Source organism: Suillus bovinus (genome assembly GCF_016758785.1).
Source record: "Suillus bovinus strain UH-Sbo-P2 chromosome Unknown EDB93scaffold_129, whole genome shotgun sequence".
NCBI lineage: Eukaryota > Fungi > Basidiomycota > Agaricomycetes > Boletales > Suillaceae > Suillus > Suillus bovinus.
Window position 1 is genome coordinate 22,167 of NW_024542185.1, and position 23,172 is coordinate 45,338.

At 46.8% G+C, this 23,172-nt stretch overlaps 7 protein-coding genes across 7 annotated transcripts; all 7 read right to left on the reverse strand.

Annotated features, from left to right (window-relative positions):
* Positions 1-2,753: 2,753 nt before the first annotated feature.
* EDB93DRAFT_152048 (uncharacterized protein) lies at positions 2,754-3,927 on the reverse strand. Its single transcript, XM_041455524.1, has 4 exons — positions 3,705-3,927; positions 3,451-3,648; positions 2,988-3,395; positions 2,754-2,939 (listed from the first exon to the last, which is right to left on the reverse strand). Exons 1-4 carry the CDS (start codon positions 3,870-3,872, stop codon positions 2,859-2,861), a joined length of 855 nt encoding a protein of 284 aa, XP_041301414.1. The 5' UTR covers positions 3,873-3,927; the 3' UTR covers positions 2,754-2,858.
* Positions 3,928-8,129: 4,202 nt separating this feature from the next.
* Positions 8,130-8,989, reverse strand: EDB93DRAFT_1184119 (uncharacterized protein). Its single transcript, XM_041450744.1, has 3 exons — positions 8,720-8,989; positions 8,504-8,655; positions 8,130-8,444 (listed from the first exon to the last, which is right to left on the reverse strand). Exons 2-3 carry the CDS (start codon positions 8,605-8,607, stop codon positions 8,321-8,323), a joined length of 228 nt encoding a protein of 75 aa, XP_041301415.1. The 5' UTR covers positions 8,608-8,655; positions 8,720-8,989; the 3' UTR covers positions 8,130-8,320.
* Positions 8,990-9,649: 660 nt separating this feature from the next.
* EDB93DRAFT_1184122 (uncharacterized protein) lies at positions 9,650-12,079 on the reverse strand (the record flags this gene model as incomplete). The annotated part of the gene is made up of 8 exons (XM_041450745.1): positions 9,650-9,786; positions 9,811-9,856; positions 9,884-10,046; positions 10,071-10,185; positions 10,213-10,367; positions 10,392-11,710; positions 11,993-11,995; positions 12,048-12,079. Coding segments are annotated over 6 exons (1,824 nt in total), but the record flags the coding sequence as incomplete, so codon positions are not given.
* EDB93DRAFT_1184124 (uncharacterized protein) lies at positions 11,886-12,261 on the reverse strand. The gene has a single exon (XM_041450746.1). The coding sequence runs from the start codon at positions 12,206-12,208 to the stop codon at positions 11,987-11,989; it is 222 nt and encodes a 73-aa protein (XP_041301417.1). The 5' UTR covers positions 12,209-12,261; the 3' UTR covers positions 11,886-11,986.
* A 2,129-nt stretch (positions 12,262-14,390) lies between these two features.
* Positions 14,391-15,908, reverse strand: EDB93DRAFT_152532 (uncharacterized protein). The gene has a single exon (XM_041455526.1). The coding sequence runs from the start codon at positions 15,579-15,581 to the stop codon at positions 14,481-14,483; it is 1,101 nt and encodes a 366-aa protein (XP_041301418.1). The 5' UTR covers positions 15,582-15,908; the 3' UTR covers positions 14,391-14,480.
* Positions 15,424-17,198, reverse strand: EDB93DRAFT_152473 (uncharacterized protein). Its single transcript, XM_041455525.1, has 6 exons — positions 16,851-17,198; positions 16,458-16,795; positions 16,378-16,405; positions 16,165-16,302; positions 15,593-16,098; positions 15,424-15,528 (listed from the first exon to the last, which is right to left on the reverse strand). The coding sequence occupies exons 2-5, from the start codon at positions 16,696-16,698 to the stop codon at positions 15,651-15,653; spliced, it is 855 nt and encodes a 284-aa protein (XP_041301419.1). The 5' UTR covers positions 16,699-16,795; positions 16,851-17,198; the 3' UTR covers positions 15,424-15,528; positions 15,593-15,650.
* A 2,019-nt stretch (positions 17,199-19,217) lies between these two features.
* Positions 19,218-22,705, reverse strand: EDB93DRAFT_1256601 (uncharacterized protein; the record flags this gene model as incomplete). Its single annotated transcript, XM_041453972.1, has 10 exons — positions 19,218-19,879; positions 19,929-20,099; positions 20,151-20,607; positions 20,663-20,759; positions 20,810-20,985; positions 21,036-21,144; positions 21,214-21,442; positions 21,492-21,693; positions 21,747-22,261; positions 22,318-22,705. The coding sequence occupies 10 exons, from the start codon at positions 22,703-22,705 to the stop codon at positions 19,218-19,220; spliced, it is 3,006 nt and encodes a 1,001-aa protein (XP_041301420.1).
* Between the last annotated feature and the right edge of the window lie 467 nt (positions 22,706-23,172).

Sequence of the window (23,172 nt, forward strand, 5' to 3'; positions counted from 1 at the left end):
TCGAAGACTCACTTAACTTGGATCTCTAGTACTATTGGTCAAGGATGACCCTCATGCATTTGCTTGTCCTCATATAGTATAGCTTGGTATCTTTGTGAGGTGAGCGGTTCAGAGTCGAGTCGAAGGGCTGAGTCCTGAATTTGAACAACCTATCATAGCTCTGGGAACATTAAATATTCTAACGAGTTCGCACTCGTTGAAAGATTCCTTCATATTTATACAGGTGTCACAGAAACATCCAGCACTTGCAGGACATCCCTTGACATCGAACTTGTGCTCAGGGTATGTTTTGATTGGTTCGTCTTGAGTTTGAATGTTATGACGGCGAATATCAGTTGTTCTTTGCTCGCATGAAGACAACGATGCGCGACGACCAGTCTGAGTAAAAGATGGTCTTGCTCTCATCGGTTGATGCGTGAGGAATTAGGAAGTATGAAACGTTATTCTGCAAATCGATTATCCTCAGAGACTCGAAATCAGTTGTGGCTGAAGCCGCGATCTTAAAGGCAAGGTTTTCCAGATTCTTCCGCCTCCAAATTGGTCCAGAGAAGAGAACGCTTTTATGTGTATCATGTTTCGTCACTTCGAAGTCATGTGAGCCGGAGGTTTTTTTTTCGTGGTCCGCTATCTCTAGGGTTCCCAAGTTGGTGTCAAGGATTTTTTCGAGTACGCTTGTTCTGCGTTTTCTTCATCCTTATCTACACGACTGACAGTCATACGGCAGACAGCTCTCCTAACTCGGATGACTGTCTTGCTCAGCTATTCGTGAAACGCCGACAAACACTTGCGATCGTGTTCTGTTGAACAATCAAAATTCTGCATGCGGCAAGGAGTGGCTTCTGAGCCCCACTTGCCGTGGACCCTCTGTCACTTGTGACGTTCTAGTCGACAGTAGAGTCCTACCACCAACTGTATCTGAAAACTGGCAATAGGACAAATACATCTTGATGAAAAATGACAGCATCAACAACGGGTGCGATTCTGACCGTCACACTAGTTCCTGTGTCATACGTGAAAGACCCTTCGTTCCTCGATATCACCAAATCATCCGCCATCGTTCACTCAGTTTCTTCGAATCAGTTGCTTTTTTTGCTCATGAAGCACCCATCTCCATCGCAGACCCCCACGCGGTCTTCTTTAAAAACAACAGCGGTGGTACACTCTGGTATAACGGCTGGTATAACAACAGCGCCGTAAGTATGATAATCGTGCTTTGACACAATCTGGAAGGATACGAGATGTTGTGGCTTTTGCTTGTTAAATATTGTCTGATCAGATTTTAGACGTGCACCAGGCAGGCTGTTCACAAAAATTGAAGAATCTAGCCTATGCTGTCAAGATGGTCTAGGAGAATATGGAATCAGTCGCGCATCGAAATTCTCCATGAAGCGCACTGTAGTCTGGTATGAGTAACCGTGGAGTGAAAAGAAGTCAAGATCACTTACTTACGATGCACCTTGCATGCAGAAATGGCTCGTAGATTCCACCTGATGCCTAACCTTTGAGTCACCTTGAATACATAATGAAGCGACTGTTTTTCGAAGGTCTGACTACGGGAGACTAGTATAGACACTTGAACTGTAAGCATTAACATCGGCATTTCCTCGACGAGTCCTTATTCTATTCAAAAAATATGTACAGCTGATGCATCTCAATCAGTGATCTTGAACGCTTTACATAGAAGATCAATTCGAAAAAGCCGATTTAGGTACTCCCGGTGGCCTCTTCATCTTCAAACAGCTTGAAATTCATGCCCTGCAGAAACCCATCCAAAATGATTGATGAATAGGTTCATGACCAGCCTGACTTATATACACGATGGTCAAGTCGAATGACGAAGCCAAGATGGGATGGCGTACCTTGTGTTGGATGTGTTATAGGTGGTTGGAGCAGAATAAGTTACAAAGTGCCGTACACCAATTCGCAGCTGCTTGGTGTTATCAAATCTATACCCTCAGGATGACATCATGGGTGGTGTCACATCTGGATGGGCGTATAGGATTCTGCAACCTTCGCTCGAAGATGAGTGTGTGCTGTCCTAAATGAAATGTCTTCAGCAAGTGACAGCTCGGCAAAAGAAGATATCGACACAATTTGCTGAAGTCTCCAGAATTGCTCTCCTGCAGGTGCAAGGATCACATGTAACCCACGAGACAAGATCTCCGCAGCGGGTGTCTCGAATTTAGATACTATTCATAAGAGCGATTATGACATCAGAGATACGGTAACACAAGGTATGCAGAAAATCATTGACTTCAAATGGAATTATGTTATTACTCAGCGTCTGAAAATCCGGTCGTCTTGTTAAGTTCGGAAAAGTCTAGAGGTATCTCCAACCATCCAGCATTATGCGTTTTCCCTGGGTTGAGCCGCTTGGCACCCTTTGGGAACTCATAGGTATACTTCTGGGGAGGAAGCCTTGCCTTGCCGTGGCTGCGACCGCAATCCTTGTAAGAACACACAGAAATATACTTCTCCGAGTCACGAGTGAGCTTCCACCCGTTTATGCAGCCGCACTGGGGGCATTGGAGTGGAAGGGAAGAACCCCATGGTCGAGTTTGACCATGGGACCATGCATATCTGGTGCATTCCAGCGTTGCTGCACCGTTGGACTCAGATCTTGTCATAAGAATGATGTCCGTATGCATTCCTAGTCGGTCTGATGGGCCGATAATTTCGGGGAGTGCTTCACGGGGGGAAAACCCTTCGACAAGAACATTTTCAGCAAAAGCGAGTGTCAGATGAGATGTCAATGATGGTCGGAAGTGTGGAGCTGTGAACGCAATTGTAGATGAAAGTTTGGAATCGAGGATAGATGAGCACAGATTGCGAAACGATGCAGTATTGTTGATGATGGCTCAGCAGCCCATGAAGATCAGTGTTGTGTCTTTAGCCCGAGTGATTACGTCCTGCCACGGTTTGAAGAGAACATCCAAGAACTAGGGGAAATATTGAGCATATGATGGGGCGAACGAGAGGAAGCTTACCTCAGGAACAGAAACAGAACTGTAGTAGCCACTTTCATCTTGCATTGTATGGCCGATGAACGGGTCTCCATCGTCGTCAGTGCGGGTCGTAATCACACATACAAACTTGTGATGATCCTGACTGAGAATGTCGTTGGCAAGCTTGCATTGTTCATAGTAACCTTTGATTTTCTCTGGACTGCCTAGATCAAAGACCACATCGAGCTTACAGAGACCACCATGCGGAAAATATGGCACCAAAAATTGATACATCATGTCAGCCGGACTCCAAACAGTCGCGTGGTCAACCAGTGTGAAGTGAATGATGAGAATGTGGGACGCAGATATCTCGGAGCGCCTAGATGTTTCTAACTGCGTGCAGATAGGCAGAAAGAATGGGAGAACAGGCTTTCCGCCCCTCAAAAATCCCTGAAGTGTTTATTGAGTATAAGAGTGGGTATATGATGTAGGAACTTTTACTCGCATAATACGGTGTTGGCTTGTCCAATTTCTTCATCAACGCTGTGTGACAAAGGATGCAGCGAAATTTAACGTCCGTTTCTTTCAATTCTCCTATGTAATTTGGAGGGACGTCAACGCAACGAGTGCAGATGACACGTGGGCACTCGTCACAAGTGAACATGTTAAGGTTTCCTCGAAGGTCTCGGCAGAGGATACAGAACTGGGCCACGTAGAAGCGTTTGTTAGAATACATCGAGGTTATGTTAGACAACGTACAATATTTTTCACCTCAAGTGGAGAAGACACATTGACATAAGAGGGTACTGTCTGCGCTGGACCACCGGGTATTTCAATCTTGGGTTGTCCAGGAGCAATGATTGACACGTGAGCTTGAGCCTTCCCAACATCGAATTTGCTAGGTGGTACTTGCTTAGTCCGAGCCATAAGTAGCTGACTACTGAGTTAATGGGCTAAAACGAGCGAGCCTCAGCAATTGGCTGAGAACAAACATATGAACACATACAGACAATATATAATATGAATACTATCATTCGACGGGAAATGCACAATTTACACTTATTGCTGAATAGCAACACAACAACAACACATATTCGTATCGGATCTACTGTAGTGTATACTTTAGGTCTCTGTGCATTAGGCCCAACAAGAATTTTTTAATTTTGTTGCGAGCTTGTTGCAGCGGCAGCACTGGAAGTTGAGGTGTCGAAAACACAATAGAAATGCACAATTTCGTCACACTATGTCACGCGCGGCACCTCGGCCAATACACAATGATATTCACAGTCCGACAGCGTGCAAAGCGAATGAAAGTCCAGTGTTCCGCACCGTTCATAACTTCAAGCTTCAATAACGAGCTCCAAATCAAATTTCATTGAGGGAATAATATCTAGTAATAAACACTAGGATGTGCTGAGTGATCATTATTTGCTGAAACTCTATTTAATGGTGCAGGAAGGCCATGCAGGGGGTAAGGCATGTATCTGCCAGTGGACGGCCCAGCATGTAGCTGTGGTGGGAGGTCTTGTGAAGTTCGAAGAGGACGAGCCCCTTCTGGGGCTGGCACTGGCTGCATAAATCGTGTCTCGCGACCTGGATAATGGAGTGGGTATGCAGGTGGTGGATTAAATGAGGGGAAGGGTAAAGGACCGTTCATTTCCTGTGCCGCTTGACTCGAGAAGGGAGCGCCGTTACTGTGCCGTCCATCGCATTGCGCTGTACTCGTCGTGCTGCCTCTTTGTCCTCCCGGCGTTTCTTCGCAGCATCTGCTTTCTGCTTCTTCTCTGCTCGTCTTGCATCTTCCTCTGCTATTTTTTGACGCGCCTGCTCGCTAGTCATCAGCTCATGCATCTGCAGACCTCTTCCCTGTCTATGTTGCCTATCCTCCTTAGCATTCAGTCGCTGCTTCAAAGTGTTGTAGTCACGTCTCAACATTACCGCATGACCAACAGCGTTATCACGTTGCCATTTCATCTCCTCACTTTCCGCCTTCATCCTCTCATTTTCTGCACGCAGACGCTCGATTTCCTCTTCATAGTGTTTAACTCGTGTTGAGGTACCACTGGACCAGGAGCGATTTGAGAAGGAGATGCTGCTGAATGGGGTCGCAGGCCGTGAGCCTGAGAGTGAGCCTGAGAGCGATCTTGTGACTGGTCCAGTTCGCTGACGCAGTAAATGGAGACTGCCGCTTCCATTGGTATCTGAAGGTGTAGGTGGCCGAAAATTTCTTTCTTGTGAATTGAAGCCTAGATGTCATTTGCGCAGTTAAGTACTAAGATAGTGCTGATTTACTGGTTTACTCACTTTCCTGCTCTGCAATGCACAACCGCCATTCATCAATATCCATCTCGCCACTGTCAGAGTCGCTGTTGATGTTGGGATTGAGTTCTGGATCAGCGGATTCTGAAGTTGACGACTCGGAATCAAAGTCCGAATCAGGTACGACATCACTGCGGGAAGTGGACTGTTGAGCTGACGGGTCAAAGTCAGGATCTTCAGATGAAGGGATATCCCAATCTGATGGCAGTTGGGCAGGGAATGAAGGTGGCAGTTGATCCGAGGTCGATGTCGAGTTACTGGGTGCGTAGTCATCATCATTGAATATTCCCGGATCCAATGGTCTTATTCCTGACTTCCGCCACGCCTGAAGGATTGTGTTTTCTGTGAATGATTCTTTGCGAGCCTCCATATACTCCTTCACCACATCACACCGCCGCATACCCTCTCCCGTCCTCAACGAGTACTGTTCACATCTTTTCGTCCATGCCTTTTGCACTGGTCCAAAGACACCGACATCAAGTGGCTGTAACCTATGCATTGTATGTGGCGGTAAACAGAACAAGTGAATATTGTTTGCAGCTGCCGTTTCTACCACATCGCTCGTGATATGTGAGCCATGACCATCATAGATCAAAAGGCAAGGTTTTCCTGAAATATTCTTTGCAGACACTTGTGGGATAAATGACGTCTTGAACCACTCGCTGCAAAGGAAGTCGTTTGTCCAGCCATTCTCCGATGTTGCTAGACTTTATTACAACCTTTGTGAGTGTCATTCTACAGTGGAGGATATGATACACACCTAATTTTCGGATCAATTTCTGTAGCCTCGCGGTCAATAGTGCCGCCTGCAAATATGAAACCTGGTACCAGGCTAGTCCCATCTGCACAGACACATTCTATGACAGTGACGAGCTCCAGATTACCTCCTTTGATCTGATATCGCTGACGATCTGACCGCGAGAAGAAGAATTTCCGCCCATTAGATTTTCTTCCGCCTCCTAACTGAATCCCCTTCTCATCCATGTTATAAACGTTTTCCCAAGGTATCCCATGTTCTTTGAGCACTGCATCTAGCTTTTCAAAGTGCTCCTTCACAACAGTATAGTTGAACATTTGTGCGCGCTTTGGATCAAGACCAGAGGGTCGCCGTAACTTGACTTCCGGATGTCGTTTTATGAATCTCCGAATCCAGAACTCGGAAGGGTACTTCCCACACATGTCATAGACATAGGGGCGCACAGTCTCCTTTGAAATAGGACGTCCAGTTGCACCCAAGAACTTCATCCAATCAATGAGAACCTCCTCTTGGGCTGGTGTAAGGTGCCGTTGTTTTGCATGCGCCTCGCCTCGTGGCAGAGTCAACCCTTCACATCTCCTACGCACTGTGGAATATATGTGCTCGACACCATGCATCTTGGCTGCTTGTAGGAGGCTTTTAGTTTCACCCCCACGCCATGTATCGATTGCATCCTTGATACGTTTTTCACGATCCTCGCGTGTGAGAGGAGGTTGTGAATGTGGTGAAGGGCGGTTGCGAAAAACTCGAGCTGTCCTTGGCATTGGTCGACTGTCCTTGTAATGTAACAATGTCCTCTGGTGTCTTCAAAGGAACAGATGCTGGTATGTGCCGATTCTGCCGAATGCAAAGAAAGCGGAGACTCAACCAAGCCGAGAGTGTGATTTCCCAATCTAGCCTGACCGTCACGCTTTGCTCATGAATCGCGAATAGCATGCTGTGGTGGTGTCCTATTGACATAGAAACACCTGGAGTAGATTCAGGATGGTGCATTTCACATATTTTGAACTTTCTGTGTTGATAGGTTAATGGGATCTGGGTGGATCTTGGATTTAGTGTTCAAAAATCACTCATTTTGGGCACACTCGCACAATGTTTCATCTCGGGAAGGCTTCACAGCACTGATTTTAAAATTTTGAATTGGTAGTATTATTGAATGTATGCTAATAATTGTCCACCAGCTGTTCCGAATGAAATATATGTAGAGTGGTGAGCTCTGGAGTGCATTGTGCATTATCCATCGATTGTGCATTCCGAATCAGGTGATAGTATGATGTAAAACGGAATGATGCGGTGGCTGACACAAACGACCTGTTTTGATCCGCAGTGGATGATTCCTTCATCCAGCTAATACTCGCAACCAAAATGGCCTTTTATTGTACCTTCTCTCAATTCAATTATCAGATCAGTACTTCTACACGGGCATACGCGTGGCATCTGTTATACACAGGTTCTGCCTAAACTCTCGTCGCACAGACTAATCGAACCATCAGCATTCTTGAAAACCGCCCTCATGGCTGAGGGGAGCTCTCAAGCTCGACGTGCTGCATGGAAAAGAAAGGCTGCGTGTCACAAACACCCCGACAGCAGGACCTAGGTGCGTGCCTATCCTTGTCGAGTTTTGCAAGTAAATGAGTCAAAATACCACCAACTCAGCGATTAAGCAGGGGACAGGTTCTGCCTAATCCAGGATCACACGCAAGGCATGCCCGTGTGCCAAATGTCTGTCAGTCGGGGGTTCTGTTTAACCTAGTAAGTTGAGTGTCTAATTTTGCATTGATCGAACGATACATAAGATGCCACTGATCAAGAAATGGGCAGAGCCAATATCGAGTTCAAGTAGACATGAATGGAATATAACCCACAATTATGGGACGTGAGATCATACATGAACGGATATCGATCTCGTCGATGTTCCAGCGCCATGGAAAGCAGACTCAAAAGTCGATGGTTGATATTCTAGAATCTCCACATTCGCGTCAGCATTTAGACCCCAACGGTGCGACAAACTCGTATGATAAATTTTCCAGTGACAGTATGCTGATGCATCAACAAGACTGATATCGGGCCAGTATGAACTCACGATTCACAATAATGGTGACAATGTAACTGTAGGTTATACTTCATTCACTGGACAGGACAAGCCAGACAAAAACGATACGCACGACTGCATACCTTATCAATCAAGCGACTAATCAACCATGCAAAACGCATGATTTCTAGCCGACATGGATTTGATTTATGACCGACTCGTGGGGCTCTGCTAACACCAAAAAGTACAAAGTTCGCAAACACTTCATCATTTGACATATCTTCTCCGACTCGATATCGACTCTACCCATTTCTCACTCAGCACTGAGCTACACATTGTTCGATCAACGACGGCACTCATGTGACAGTAAACACTTGACTCACCGGCCTGGGTGGGTTCATCTTCTGGCAATTCACGCCATTGCAGTACAATGATTTGTTTGGACAGCAGTCCCTGACATTTCGACAAGATCCGCGCAGGTCACTGCATGCTTCACTGACGGACATGATCGATGCCGCCAAAGCAATAATAACGGCAAGGAAGGAGAAATGCATTGTTTGTGTGAGGTGGTATGAACTGCTATCTCTGAGATGGTGTTGACGGTAGGAATATGACTTGCTTTTATACTGTTACGACAGTTGATTGTTAATGCCGTGGACCCGTCAGAACACGCCGCAATTAGTGTGGGGGAAAAGTAATTGGGGTCAGTTTTGCCGGTTGCAACCGGCAGAACTGGCAAAACTGGTTGCTTTGCCGGGTGGAAAACTTGTACGAAATCTTTAGTAACGATAATGCCCGTCTCATCCATCATCGATGCATCGTCCTGGGGTTTGATAACACTGTTGAAACAATTTGCCGCGTTGCAGTGTACATTTTCAAAGTCCGTTGTATCTACTGTTGCTACAAATTCTACTCATGGTTCAACGTTCAACTTCAGCCACTCGATACCAACATTAGTTCTGCCGCTGTTTGAGGTACTTGATAGCAGTCAGGAATTAGCAGTAACGACATCGAGTGAAATTTATCGAGGACGTCCGGGAAATGGAAAGATGCGAGTCAGCTTGGGAGTCACGACTCACTCCCAGTCAGTGAGTACTCACGCATGACAACTGCACCAGCCCCTATAGTGGATGATTCCTTCGTCTATCAGCTAATACTCGCAGCCAAAATGGTCTTTTATTGGACCTTCTCTCAATTCAATTATCTGATCAGATTTTAGACGTGCACCAGACAGGCTGCCCACAAAAATTGAAGAATTTAGCCTATGCTGTCAAGATAGTCTAGGAGAATATAGAATCAGTCGCGCACCGAAGTTCTCCATGAAGCGGACTGTAGTCTGGTATGAGTGGCCGTGGATTGAAACGAAGTCAAGATCGCTTACTTACATGCACCTTGCATGCAGAAATGACTCGTAGATTTCACCTGGTTGCGCCGTCAGCATCACCTGCAGATTATATAACAAGACTTGATGCAAACTGCTAACCTGTGAGTCACCTTGAATAAAGGAGGCAAAAGGAAGCGACTATCTTCCGAAGTCCCTTATCAAGGTCTGATTCCAAGAGACAAATATAGACATTTGAACCGTGAGTCTTGAAATCGGTATCTCAATGAGTCCTCATTTTATTCAAAAAAATATGTACAACTGATGCACGTCTCGGTAAGTGATCTTGAACATGTTACATAGAAGATAAATTCGAACAAGCCGATTTAGGTACTTCCAGTGGCCTCTTCATCTTCAAACAGCTTGAAATTCATACTTTGCGGAAACCCATCTAAAACGAAGTCCAAAAAGTTTCTCCTGTGCTTCCCCAACCACGCAAGACAACCGACGATGGCCATCTCCTCTACCCACTTACTGAGGGTTTGGCCTAGAGTACTCCCCCCCGGCGACGGCTCATATCCCGGGAGCAATGTCCGTAGTATCATCTTCATATTCGAGAAAAGCAACTTTGAATGCTCTTCTGGAATCTTGTGAATGAGCCGGGCCTTGGGCCTCTCGCGCGGTTGCGAACAGTACGGTTCTGGCAGGGATCCCAGCATTATGCGACCAAGCCATTGGATCATACATGCCGTTAACTTGTAATAGCTCTGACTGATGGGATTGGTGGTTGGTCCAGACATGCCACATACTCCTCGTAATGAATATGCCATATGAAAACCAGAAGAGAAACCTGATGGTGAAGCGTTTTCATACATGAACCGCGTGAACCTCACAACAGTTCCGTCTCTTGGGGTGCCTTTCTTGAATAGCCTTGACAAGATCTCGGGGGCCTGTGGGCTGGTACACGAGAGCGCATGCCACACTGCTGGGCTACTTGACGCACGTGCAAGAAAACACACTACGGTGACTTCATCTTGGAGCTCTTCCAAAATCCCTTCACCTCCAGACATCACTGCGCCCAGTCTGCTCATGCAAGGTATCATGAATTGGAAGAGTTGAGAAGACCACTCGTTGGAAATCGAGGAGAGTAAGGGAGAGAAACTGACGCCCTCTCCGACAGACATCTCATCCTCCGAATCTTTGCAGACCTTGAAAGCCTTCTCGACTTCTCGGCTGATTTCGTCTGCGAATGAAGTGGGTTTTGCCTTCTCCATGATTCTAAAGACTAGATGTGCCCTGTCGTATGCTGTTTCGAACTGCCTGGTACCCGTGCATATCTGCATTAGAAGCACATAGAGCACTACATCAACGAGTGTGAGTGCGTCAAAATTCTGCTCAAGGACAGCTGCTGGAGACTGGCGAAGAACCGACACTTCTATCTCCGTAGTGTCCGTCAATTGTGCAATGAGCGGAACGAGCAGCTCGCTCGCAAAGAAGTTGGCTGGTAAACTCCGGAACGCACGCGCGGTATGGAGCATAATCCCCCTTGACAGGAAGGTCAAAGAGCCTGTTTTCCTCACGTTGACCAATAGAACGGAATTGAACTCCAATGTCTGGGGTCGCGACATTTTTGTGATCTTGAACACAAAACTGTCGTTCGCCCCATCCTGGGAGGATCTATAACGTGCAAGTGACATCGCAGATTCGAAATTTACTTGGTCGATGTGTTTACCGCGTTCTCCACTGGCGTAAATTGGGGTTGGTGGTGCTGGATTCACGTGGAGCAAGGAGCTCACGAATGCACCAGGCTTTATGTATGCTTTCATCTCTGGACGCAATATCACATTACGCAGGACGAGAGCAATGCGAGGGCTGACTACGAATATGCGGTGCAGGCCAGGGCAGCCACCTGCCAAACCTTCCCACAAACCAAATGCGTTGTGTGTGAGGATGAATTCTTCCCCTTCCGTGGCTTCCCAGATACTGAAGAAGTAGTTTTCCGCATGAGTGTGGTAAGTGTAAGCTTCGAAGTGTTCGAGGTCAGGTGGGATATGTGATTCAGTCATCATTTTTTGAAGACCTTCGTCGCCGTACTTCTCCACGAGTGTTGCAGCATCTCGCATGATGTCTGAATGAGATGAATCCAAGTAGTATCTGAGGAAGTGTAGCCAACACTCGACAGCGGATTGAATACCCCTCGTCTTCATGAAGGACTCAATCCACTGACGAATCTTTGCATTCTCCGGGTGATCTGCTTGAAAGTAGGTGTTGGAGCATGATGCATTGCGATAATGCATAATAAACAGGAACTTCCGCAGGAGCTCTAGCGACCTGCGCTTCAGAGGTGAAAGTGCCCTGAGGAAGCGCTTTATGCATGTCCATGATAATGGAGGCTGCATTACGTTCGAGGTCCGCTAATTTCTCCTCTAATTCGTTGACATTATAGGTGTTTCGGACGTCCTGGTAGAAATTCGGTATGCCGTAAACCTTTCCAATAGGACGAATGTCAATGCTACCCGTAGCAATATCATAGTAGTGGACGTATTCTGGATCAACACCGGTGTGTCGAAATTCTTTTTGTCGTTCCGTTTTGGACCTGCAAAGGATATCATTCAGTGTTCTGATCTAGTGTCTACATGCAGAGTGCTCAAGAGGACTATGAAAACACACTTGACAGGTCCGACTTGGAATCTTCGTAATATGAACCTTGGAATGAAATGCTGATATTGTGTGGTAGGAACACGCGAACTCGGAGAGCCATCTGTCTTGTGGGCTTCTCCTACAAGCTCTGTTCTGGCTTGTTGTTTGGGTGTATTCTTGCGGTGTCGTGTCATTCTGTAGAGTTAACGAATCCGAGAATTGAGCGCTGACTCGCGCTGAACACGCCATGTCCATGTGGCATTGTTATTAAAGGGCATGTAGTAATACTATCATTACCTTATTAAAATTATGTGATTGACAAAGTTCAGATTCAAATCCAGTGACCACCGGATATCCGAATGTATCACAGATGAGGCCATTCAAGATCGTGAAGATTCTAGCAGGTCATACTCTCGGTATCCGGCGAAGTTATAGTGCACACGAAAGTTAGAGTCAGCCCAGTCGGACAATTATTAATGACACAATTAGGATTAGTATCTGTATTACATAATGGACAACTTCAAAACTAGCGGCTCACCTCTACGCCTGATTCATTTCGAAGTTATCAAGTCAGCGATGTTTGCAAACTTAAAGCTTAATCTCTGACAAACACCTTTAAACGGCCTGAGTTTGGGTTGTGGCAGGGCACTCCAATTGGCGATGAGTCAATGCCCATTGCCCAAAGTTTCGACAATCAACAATCTCAACTTGAAGCTGAGGCATGGCATAACAGTCCGATAGCGAGATGATAGTACGTGCTTGAACTCTTGTATGTATCTGACGCGGCACAGGAAAATAGAGGAAAACCGAATTACGGGCAGCTCCAAATGAAATTTGGTGTTCAAGTATTCCCTGATAACAGGTGATACGTCAACAATCAAATCTGTGTTGCAAAAGCTGCTATGACAAGTACGTACGCGCCCCATGATGCTAATGACCAATTTTGACTGATAGCGATGCAGAATTCAGTAATAATATACTAGGTAAGGGAATAAGGATCATCGATAATAATGGCTGATTTCTCTAAGCTAGCTGTACTCACTGAGTAGGGATTATAAATATCATGGAATATCAATTATGGTGCAAAATATGCAAAGTATTATTATAACTGTCAAACGTGGGTCAGCGTTCAGACCTCCCATCCTGTAAAAATGGGTCATGATAATCTTGGGTCCGCTCAGCGAAGTTTTCCAGATGGTCATATGTTTTAGCGCCACCCGGGTAGACCACTTGCTTCTACATTCCTTGCGACACCTGCCAAGGGCAAAGCTGCAGGATCATCAACACCGCGAACCACTACTGCATCATCATCAGACTTGGAGGGAGGGAAGGAATTCATAATTCTGCTTACCTGTGGGGTGTGCGTTAGTTCCAACGATGCCCAGCATCATTGAAATGGCAACAATAAATACAGTCGAGATGCGCATCCTGAAGATTTGGGAAGGATAAACAAGAAAGTGGGTCGAACAATCCTTTTACGGTCTCACGAAGATGAAAATTTGTTGCAATGAAGAATCCAGACTAGAAGTCAGGGATGGTGTCCTTTATGCATGTCTTGCATACCAGTGCGATGCGATACATCTGGCATAGGATTTAACCACGGTACCCCTGTATCAGGGTATGCGCTGCACGAGTCTAACCATAGGGGAGACCAGTGTGACTCAGGCCATGCACACTGTGATCAGGCTGAGAACTACACAACGAACAAGTCACCTCGCTAGCCAAGTCATCCATATCTGCTGTGGCAGTGCTTGGTCAAACGCCCTTACTAGGTGAGGCTAGGCACCTCCTAGCACGAGAAGCGATGTGCACTGAATTGACACATGCAGTCTGGCCTGTGGCGAGGCCAAGCCGCATGACGACCTGATACTAGTGATACTCTGGTCAATTCTTATCCCGTGTACATCCCATGACAAGAACATCAACATTTGACTCGGTGAAATTGCAAAGCAATAGGTACTACTGTGTACTTCTCAATAACTGCCAGCGATCTCGAACACTATATATGAAACGCATACATAATTCAGGTCCTCCTGGTGGCTTCATCTTGGAACAACTGAGATTCACACTCAACGGAAACCCATCCAGAATGAAGTCCACTACGTTCCTCCTGTGCTTCCCCAACCATGCGAGACAACCGACGATGACCATCTCGTCTACCCATTCTTTAGTGGTCTCATCCAGGGTGTCCTCTCCCGACTCGTACTCGTACTCCTCAAGCTCTGCTCACAGGATCTTCTTCATCTTCTTCATCAACAAGTCTGAATGCGCCCTTGGCATGACGTGAACAAGCTGTGCCTTAGGCCTCTTGTGCGGCTGCGAATTATACGGATTCGGCGGGAATCCTAGCGCTGCCAGGTCATCGAAGTATTCGATTATGCAAGCCATTAACCCGTAGTAGCGTTGACTGATAGGCCCAGTAGTAAGCCCAGCCATGCCATATACTTTCGCAGGGAGTACGCTCTGTTATAACCAGAAGAGAATCGCGACAGCGAAAATTTTGCGATAATTTATCTGCCGGCGTGCCCTTTTGAACAGTCTTGACAAGATCTTTGGGTGCCTCTGGCTGCTATGCGAGAGCGCATGCCACACTCCAGGGCTGCATGACGTACGTTGCAGAAAGCTCACCACGGCGACATCACGTTGGAGCATTTCCAAAGTCCCTTCGCCTCCAGACATCACCGCGCCCCGTTCGCTCATGTACAGTATCATCAATCGGAAGAGTTGAGAGGATGATTCGCTGGGAAGAGCGGAAAGTAAAGAGGCGGGATCGACGCCCTCGGCGAAGGATATCCCATCCTCGATGTCTCCTCTGCATGCCTTGAAAGCCCTGCGGACTTTTCGGTCGATTTCGCGTGCGAATGAGGTGGGTTTTGCTTTTGCCATGATTTTCAGGATAAGATGTGCCCTATCGTATGCCGAAAGGAACTGCTTGCGTCCCGAACATATTTGCATAAGAAGCACGTAGAGCACTAGATCACCGAGTGAAAGGGGATCAAAATCCTCGTTGGGGGCAACCGCTGGAGACTGCCATGATGAGCGAAGGGTCAACTCTTCTGTCTTGATGCTGGCAGTTAATCGTGCAATGAGCGGAGTGATCAGATGGCTCGACGGGAAATTACTCCGAAATGCAAGCGCAGTGCGAAGCATCTTCGTCCTTGACTGGAAGGTCAGAGAGCTTGTCTGCTCCAGGTTGAATAATATAACGGAATTGAGCTCCAATGTTTGAGATCGAGTTAGCTTCATGATTTCGAACCATACGCTTCCTTCTCTACCGTCGTAAACTTTAACCAGTACGGATAGATTCACGTCGAGCAAGGAGCTCTTGAGTGAACCTGGCCTTCTGCGTCTTTTTTTTTCTGGTCGCAGTCGCTTATTGCACAGGACCACAGCAATACGAGGGCTGAGCACGAATATGCGGTGCAAGGCAGGGCAGCGAGCTGAGGAACCTTCCGATAAACCGAATGCATTGCGCGTGAGTATAAATTCTTCCTCTTCCGCAGCTTCCCAAGTGCTGAGGAAATAGTCGTCCATATAAGCGCTATAAGTGACAGCTGGGATATGCATCTCTTGAATACCTTCTTCACCACTCTACAACATTTGCTGCATCTCGCATGAGGTCTGAATGCGAGGAATCTAGGTAGTATCTGAGGGTACGCCGCCACATATCGGCAGCAGATCGAACACGATTGCCTTCCGGATGTCTTCAACCCACCAACGGGCCTGTTTTTCCAGACAATTCACTTCGAAGGCTTTACTGGAGCATGGTTCATTGCGAAAACGCATGAGAAATAGGAATTTTTGCAGGAGCTCCAAAGAACTGCGCTCCAGAGTGATAATACCCCGAGGAAGCACTTTATGCAAGCTCTCGATCATGGAGGCTGCCTGAGATTCGAGGTGCGCTAGCTTCTGTTCTAGTTCGTTGATATTTCTGGTGTTATTGACATCCGAATAGATACCCATTACGCCGTAAACTTTTCGAATAGGACGAATGTCAAGGCTGCCCGTAGCAACATCATAGTAAATGATACATTCGGTATCAACGCCAGTGCGTTGAAATTCTTCTTCTCGTTCTTTTCTGGACCTGCAAAGTCATGATTCAGTCTCCCGGTCTACATGGAGAGAGCTCGATTGGACTCTGAAAACGCACATCACAGATCCGACTTGGAATCCTCGTAGTATGAAACGTGGAATAAAATGTTGGTATTGGGACGTATGCATACGTCGGGTACCATTCGCGTTGGCTCGCCGTTTAGAGGTTTGGTAATTCTGACAATTTCGTGACATTCTATAGGATTGAAAGGTAGGGACGAGAGGGACTGACTCGTGAGCACCCATGTATAAGTATGTACCTGTAGCGCACCTTGTGGCCAGGGCAACAGTGCTTGTTCCTGGAGTCCGAGTCAGTGTCACAGTTACACTTATCTCTCAAACGAGACTCACTATAATTGAGGACCTGCACTGCCGGTTTCATGACAAGGGTAAGACAGGACTCCTCAAATCTGTTCAGTGCACTGTCATGGCACGTTGAACATACTTGAGGGGTCGTGTTCAAGTCTTCGTCATAGAACTTCCTAGAAACACAAGCCCAATAAGACTCGAAGTTGCCCAATGATAGTAAAATATCATAGATCGATCGATCAGTATTCACCTGTTGTCTGCAGGGGGCTTCAGATTTGGACATGGAGAGAGTAACGGTTGTTCAAACGGCAACATCCAGCTCAGTGAGGTGGGTCGGACTTTAAACTTGGACAGGACCAAATATCCGTAACGATGAGGCCCTGGGGTGGAGAAAATTCGAATGGGAAGAGATATCCGAGCACCATCCACACTCACGGCGTGGTCCTAGTCGATCGGAGTGCTTCGAAGTTCGAGGTTTCAAACTAGGTTTCGAATTCCTCGTCGATCCTCCAAATGAGAATTCATCTAGATCTCTATGGATCTTCATAATTTCATTTTGCTTCCGTCGATCTCTGATGATATTTTCCCCTTCAGACCATCTCTTTGTGAAATTTGCAAAACCAGGTGATAGCGTATGTTATATCTATATTTCGAATTTGATCATTGTTATTAAGTAAATGTAGTCTTTTGTACGAGCAAGGCTGTCTATGTAGGCGAGCAAGCGCCATCATCTTCTCTCTTATGATCAAAGATGTCGATGCATCCTCACATGCTTGGCCACCCTCCGGCAGGTGGTGAGATTTTATCAGATTCACTACCTCCGTTGTACTGTGTCAAATATGTTACATGCATAGTATAGGAAACTACTAGTAGGGAGCTTAACGCACAACTGGTTCAAAGATATGCACAATACATATGGTCTGTACAGAAACAACAGCGATAATATCAACTGAAAACAGACTAGAGCAAGAAATGAGTATAGATGAAGGCTATACTATCAGCATTAACGCAGGCGTGCATTTTTCCGGGATCTACAAAAACCGGCCCCAGCAGGAGAGGCTACCCAGAGCTTGCATCGATACCTGAGTCCGAGATGTTTCTCCAGGATGTGGCGGGTGATTGTATCTCGGCGCACAGGCTTCCGGAGTTCACAGTCCTTCCATAGACATTTTAAACGCTCGTCGGCGGGCAAAGGTGACTTGAAATGGTATGAAGACATATGTTCACCTATCCTGGCTCCATTTATGGTTCTCCCGCATATGCCACGACCAGCATTCCACTGGCACATAAACGCAGGACCGATGTGCGATTCTGACTTATCACCATTGACCACATATTGAGGGTATACCTCTTCTTGCAATTGATTACGTAGGTCATGCTGGAACCCTTGCATGGGTCGGCAAGGTTTGTGTCAGCAAAGCTCACGTTGTGGGCAGGGAAACAGTCGCAAGAGGCATAGGGAGAATGGCTGGAAGAAACTCGGCGTAGATGCTGTCCAGCAGCGTGATTGAAGGAATTCGCTAAGAACAAGATCGTCGATATTATTTAAGGATCTCGTACCTTTGAAGGTCGCCCGGGACTATCAAGATCGGACCCATTGTTTGGCCCTCGATTGTTGAGTTTCCATCATATGCAACGTGATGCTGGTGAAAAACGGGTATAGACTCGCCAAGAGAATTCTCTGGTACAGAATGTAGAAAGTGTTGGTGAGGCTGAGAAGTCAACTGTCCCTATAGGAAGATGTCAGTGCTTCACACCGTTCACACGCGAAGACCGAACGTACATAATCGGGCAGGTGCTCCGTTTTTGATGCCTTGACGTGTGGGTATAGTGCTGAGTCCTGCCGCCTATACGAGGGGATAAGAAATAAGAAGAAATAGACCAGCACAAATCAGACGTACCAGAAATTGTAGTCCATGCTGCGATGCATTGTGAGTGATGCATCAGGAAAACCACCGCTTACTTATCTCACTTTTTGTCTCTTAAATTCTCTCGGAGTGTTACTTTTCCGACTTAATGCACTTTCTGGAAAGCAAATTCAGAGTTCACAAGTTGGCACCATTCAAAAAAGCTCAAAAAGCAGAAAAAGTTTTGTAAGCGCAATAAGTGGGGTACACGTAGTACTACCAGTACTACTACTAAGTCCAAGTCCAAGTCACCCGTCAGCGCTTGCTGAAACTAATGACCGCAGACCACGCAGATGCAGATTTCGTCACCTCAAATGATGACCTCATCACCTGTACCCGCAACAGCAGAGCCATAGTCATCCTGACTCGGAGGGGACAGCACGAGAGTGACGAGACACGTGTTTTCATATCGTTGTTGAAATAGAGTTGAGAAGGGGGATATATTCTATGATAGCCTGTCTGACGCGCCATGACTTAGCCTCTGCAAACTCAATGATGGAGTTAGGTCTGAGCATTGCAATAAGCACTATGGAGACTCACCTAATGCGCAGAAGTTGCGCTCACCAAACTCGTCGTCTAAGCACTCCGCTCAAGCTCATCCTAGATCTGAAGTGCTTGCTGAAAAGTCGCCGCAGATCACGCAGATGATGACCCCATCACCTGTACTCGCAACAGCAGAGCCGTGGTCATATTGACTCGGAGGGGGCGGCACAAGAGTGACGAGACGCGTGTTTTCATGTCGTTGTCGAAGTAGAGTTGAGAAGGGGGATATATTCTATGATAGCCTGTCTGACGCGCCATGGCTTAGCCTCTGCAAACTTGATGACGCAGTAATTAGACCACATATGCGAGTAGCGGACAGAATGAACTTACAAGAGCGAGAAGACCAAAACACCTAGGATGCGACCTCAAAAGCATGATGGTCTGCGAACTTGTTCAGATAGAATGCTTGAAAAGTATCATATGAGTCATGGTGCTTGATGTCGCGTGAAATGATCTGTGCTCCATAGACTGGAATGAGGTGTGCAGCACGGTAAATAGAATCAATATGGATGATTCCAACAGAAAAAGAATGGTCAGTATCAAACGAAGGTGTCACAATCCACATCCCAGTGTCCTGGTCGGGTCCGTCGCTGGCTTTGTCAAACCAGCGCACAACGGCACATGGATACGAAACTGCATTGAATGTGAAAGAAAAAAAACACATTACGCGCGCTATATCCATGCCCACCATCCCTTCAACACTTGCATCTGTGTTAACAAACACACAGTCATACCGGGGCACCTCGTTTCTCCAAATAGGACAGGCACGAATATGCTCACGGCGCATACCGCCAATTCCACTGCGGTCGCTGGGCGCATAGAATGTCGAAGATGCAGAATTAAAGACTTGGATGTTCCCATCAAATCGAGGACATCTCGAAAGCGGGATTTCAGAGGGAGGGTGCTGGTCGTCTGGGTACACTTGTTCGAATAGGAAGCGGCGGAGGACATTGTAGAGATTGGGGATAGAGAGTTCCGTGGATAGCTCGGGTATAGTGTGTGCGCGTTTGCGTTCTGCGATTCTATTAGAAGAGTGTTCACTGTAAAATATGAGATAGCTTACGAGGGGTCTTTGCCAACTGGACATGGGCCTGCACCAGTGTTGGGCCATTGTCAATTTCGCCCTCTTCGTTATCACCCTGTATAGTAACATCAGTGTTGAAGAGTACTGGCACCGTGGCGCTATTCTCGTTGGGTTGGCTGGCATCAGGCATCTTATTTAAGCGCAAACGCTCTAGTGTAAATTTAAGCCAACAATAAAGATGTAACTTGTTATAAAACTTACTTAATGCCTTGAGTGTGGCAGACAGACAGGTGCCGTTTAACATTCCGCGGTTCTTGAAATCAATGCGTGCTGCTGCGAGCTTATCGAGGCGCTGGTTTGTCACCAGCATCTGACCAAGGGCTTTGTAGCAACTCGAGCGCCTCCATGGCTCCTTGACAGCTTTGATGTGTTTCGTCTCGGTGATCGAGGAGCAAAGGTCATTGGGCGCACCAAAAAGTTGGATAAGGAGGACATAGTGGGAACAAGAGTGTTGCCGAGGGAGAGAGAACGTGAAGACAACACCCGTAGATTCAAATATCTCCCTGTAATGATGGAATCGGTCAAGAGCCTCCTGAATTTGACCTAAAGTAGATTCTGTAATGATGTTGCGCCGTACGAGATAGCAAAATTCGAGAAATGCGCGAAACGTGCGCACCACATCTGTTGGGACGTGACCTTCGATGGCAGGTAAATAGACCTGAATTATTGTTAGCCGAGTTGCAATATCCTAGTTAATGTGATAGTGAACTAACCTTCATGAGGGCTTTTGAATCATCGCCCGTCCATTGTTTGAATCCCCGACCTTCTGGAAATCGTCGGAGACCTGCAAATGAAGCAACCGCAGCAATTCTTTGATGATGTGAGCTTTCGAATCATCAACTCGAGACAAAGTGACGCACCTTCGATCTATATCAGCTTGAATTCTCTCCGCTTCTTTCGTACCATGGACATGTTGCAGATACTGTCCAACCCACTTGACTAGGTGATCCTTGAAGGTTCCCTTAATCAGTTGATGCAGGATATCCGGCGCGATAAGTTCGTGAATATCGCCGCGTGGAAAATCGTTTGTGAACGGCTAGAAAGGATTGAGTCTCAACTCCGATAGAAAAGATGCGCGAGACTTACAACAAGGTCACCAACAATCCCATACTCCATCCACAAAGCACCATAGGTTGCCTCTTCAACTAACGCTTCTGTATGGTCACGTCGACGACACAGTGACTTCGTGTCTAAACTGTCAGGATGTGACATACACCTAGTAGCATTAAGGTAGAGGGATGTTGGAGATAATTTAGGAACATACCTCGGACACCAATTGCGCACTATGCACGCTAGTAGAACCTGCTCCTCGTAATCTGCAATGTATGGTCCAAGGCCATAAATTACACGCCGATAGTGGCCGTCACCGAAGCGTACAACCTCTGGTGTGGTCATACCAGGCCTTAAGTTCTCGAGAATCTTGGCGACAGATGAATGAAACAGTTGCCGACGGAATTTCCGAAATTTTGAGTCTTTTGCGTGCTCCTCTGTAGCTGCTTGACTGTGATTAGCGCAGAACAATAGTAGTAGTGTGAAACATACTTTTTGGCATAGCGAGGAAGCCAATAATGGCAACGGCATCACGATGTGCACGTCGGACATTATTACGAACATTCCCGATTGATACATACAAGGGATAGTAATCGTTGGCACCAGTCGCCACTGAGACTGTTGTCTTGTCGCTTCCGAGTATAACCGGCACAAACGTTGAGCCGAGTGTATCCGGATCTTCAGAAATAGTTTCCTACTGAAATTTTCAGCATGTGTAGCGACAGAAAACAATGAAAGACAACGTACCGCTTGGTTCCATGCCCAGTCACCAGACATGAAGTCCTGCCATTGGCGTTCATCGCCATCAGTCAAATACTCACGGTAGGGCCGATAATCCATCTCTGTAGCGTAGTCCGGATTCCCCAACATGTTCTGAATAACCTCATGGGGGTCTCGGTACCAGACATCGTGAGATTGGTCCATCCAGGGTAGTACATTGGTTTCGGGCTTCTCCCCAGTGTACTGGACCTTGAGGGATTGCCATTTGACATCACCCACTGGCGTAGCGTCAATAGTTTTATACAAATCACGGTGGTCCGCAAACGGAGGTTTGTCGTTGTATTTGAGGAGGGTTGCAGCCCAAAGATCCAATAAGATATTGATGTCTCCGGCAGACATTTGGTTGCGCGTGTACAGAAATTCTGCAGTCTCGAACTCGACACGATTTCGATATGGAGCCCAGTCATCGGGTGACTTGATTGGAGGTGGTGTCGGGGGCGCTCCATCTGCAAGGAATCGTCCTGTCACGTCGCAAGGACGAGCTTATATTGATATACGTGTTAGTTGTAACTAGCTGGAAGGACTTTGTGAAACATACCATTTAGTTTTGGGTGATAGTTGCGGTATAATCTATCACCCGGCCCAAAAAATTCTGCGTTCAAATTATCTGGAATGTCAGGCTCATTAAGTGCCTGACTTGGGTCAGATGTACCCGCAGGAAAATTGTCACCGCCTGCAGAGATGTTGTCATGACCTGCTGAGAAGTGGCCATCCAGTACTTCAGGCTGCTCTTCAACTGTAGTGGTGTGCGAGACGCTGGTGGTAGCAGTGTGTGAGACGCTGGTGGTAGCAGGAGCTGGTCCGAATATTGAGTGTGAGGTGTTCCAGTGTTTTTTGCGCCCTCCCTGAGACTTGAAATGACGTGCGCAGTGTAAGTAACCGCAGGGAAACTGGAGAGAACTATGGTCCCTGCGAGCGATGGGCATCTTGACTGTAAAATAAAGTAAGGCAGAGAACTTGAAGTGCCGAACACACATACTAGTACTAGTTTGATACTATTAAACAAAAGGTGACACCCCGATTACCACAGTCGGCAGCTGTTGGGGGTGGGACTTACGACTTTTTTTCTCAACTTGAAACCCTACTTTTCTTTTCCTCTTCCGCAAAGTCTTATCCCTCACCGTCTCCCCCATCTGCACAGTCATGTCCATGACAGACGCTCCCCGGCGCACCCGCCCATCGACTGCAACTGCCCGACCTGCTAAGGTGTTGCTCGACACGAAGATCAAGAGGCGATCCCCGGCTCAAAAGGCTGCAGGATGACCTTGTCATCAAAGAAGCGAGAGAAGCAAAGGAAGCAGCGCACCAAAAGGGGGTTGAGCGTATTGCTGCTCTGCAGGCTGAGATGGAGAAAGCCCAGAAGGAATTGATCATGAAAAAGGCGACTCCCGTT

What these genes read in the sequence shown, in the direction of transcription:
- EDB93DRAFT_152048 (XM_041455524.1), bottom strand. Translation starts at nt 3,872, where the DNA reads ATGGCTCGGACTAAGCAAGTACCACCTAGCAAATTCGATGTTGGGAAG. An exon ending in CACTTGAGGTGAAAAATATT is followed by an intron (nt 3,649 to 3,704) that starts GTACGTTGTCTA and finishes TACGTGGCCCAG; the next exon opens with TTCTGTATCCTCTGCCGAGA. An exon ending in GTTCTGTTTCTGTTCCTGAG is followed by an intron (nt 2,940 to 2,987) that starts GTAAGCTTCCTC and finishes TATTTCCCCTAG; the next exon opens with TTCTTGGATGTTCTCTTCAA.
- EDB93DRAFT_152532 (XM_041455526.1), bottom strand. Translation starts at nt 15,581, where the DNA reads ATGCATATCCCAGCTGTCACTTATAGCGCTTATATGGACGACTATTTC.
- EDB93DRAFT_1184119 (XM_041450744.1), bottom strand. Translation starts at nt 8,607, where the DNA reads ATGCATTTCTCCTTCCTTGCCGTTATTATTGCTTTGGCGGCATCGATC. An exon ending in TCTTGTCGAAATGTCAGGGA is followed by an intron (nt 8,445 to 8,503) that starts CTGCTGTCCAAA and finishes AGATGAACCCAC; the next exon opens with CCAGGCCGGTGAGTCAAGTG.
- EDB93DRAFT_1184124 (XM_041450746.1), bottom strand. Translation starts at nt 12,208, where the DNA reads ATGACACGACACCGCAAGAATACACCCAAACAACAAGCCAGAACAGAG.
- EDB93DRAFT_152473 (XM_041455525.1), bottom strand. Translation starts at nt 16,698, where the DNA reads ATGTCCAAATCTGAAGCCCCCTGCAGACAACAGGTGAATACTGATCGA. An exon ending in AGTGCAGGTCCTCAATTATA is followed by an intron (nt 16,406 to 16,457) that starts GTGAGTCTCGTT and finishes CTCGGACTCCAG; the next exon opens with GAACAAGCACTGTTGCCCTG. An exon ending in ACTGTTGCCCTGGCCACAAG is followed by an intron (nt 16,303 to 16,377) that starts GTGCGCTACAGG and finishes TCAATCCTATAG; the next exon opens with AATGTCACGAAATTGTCAGA.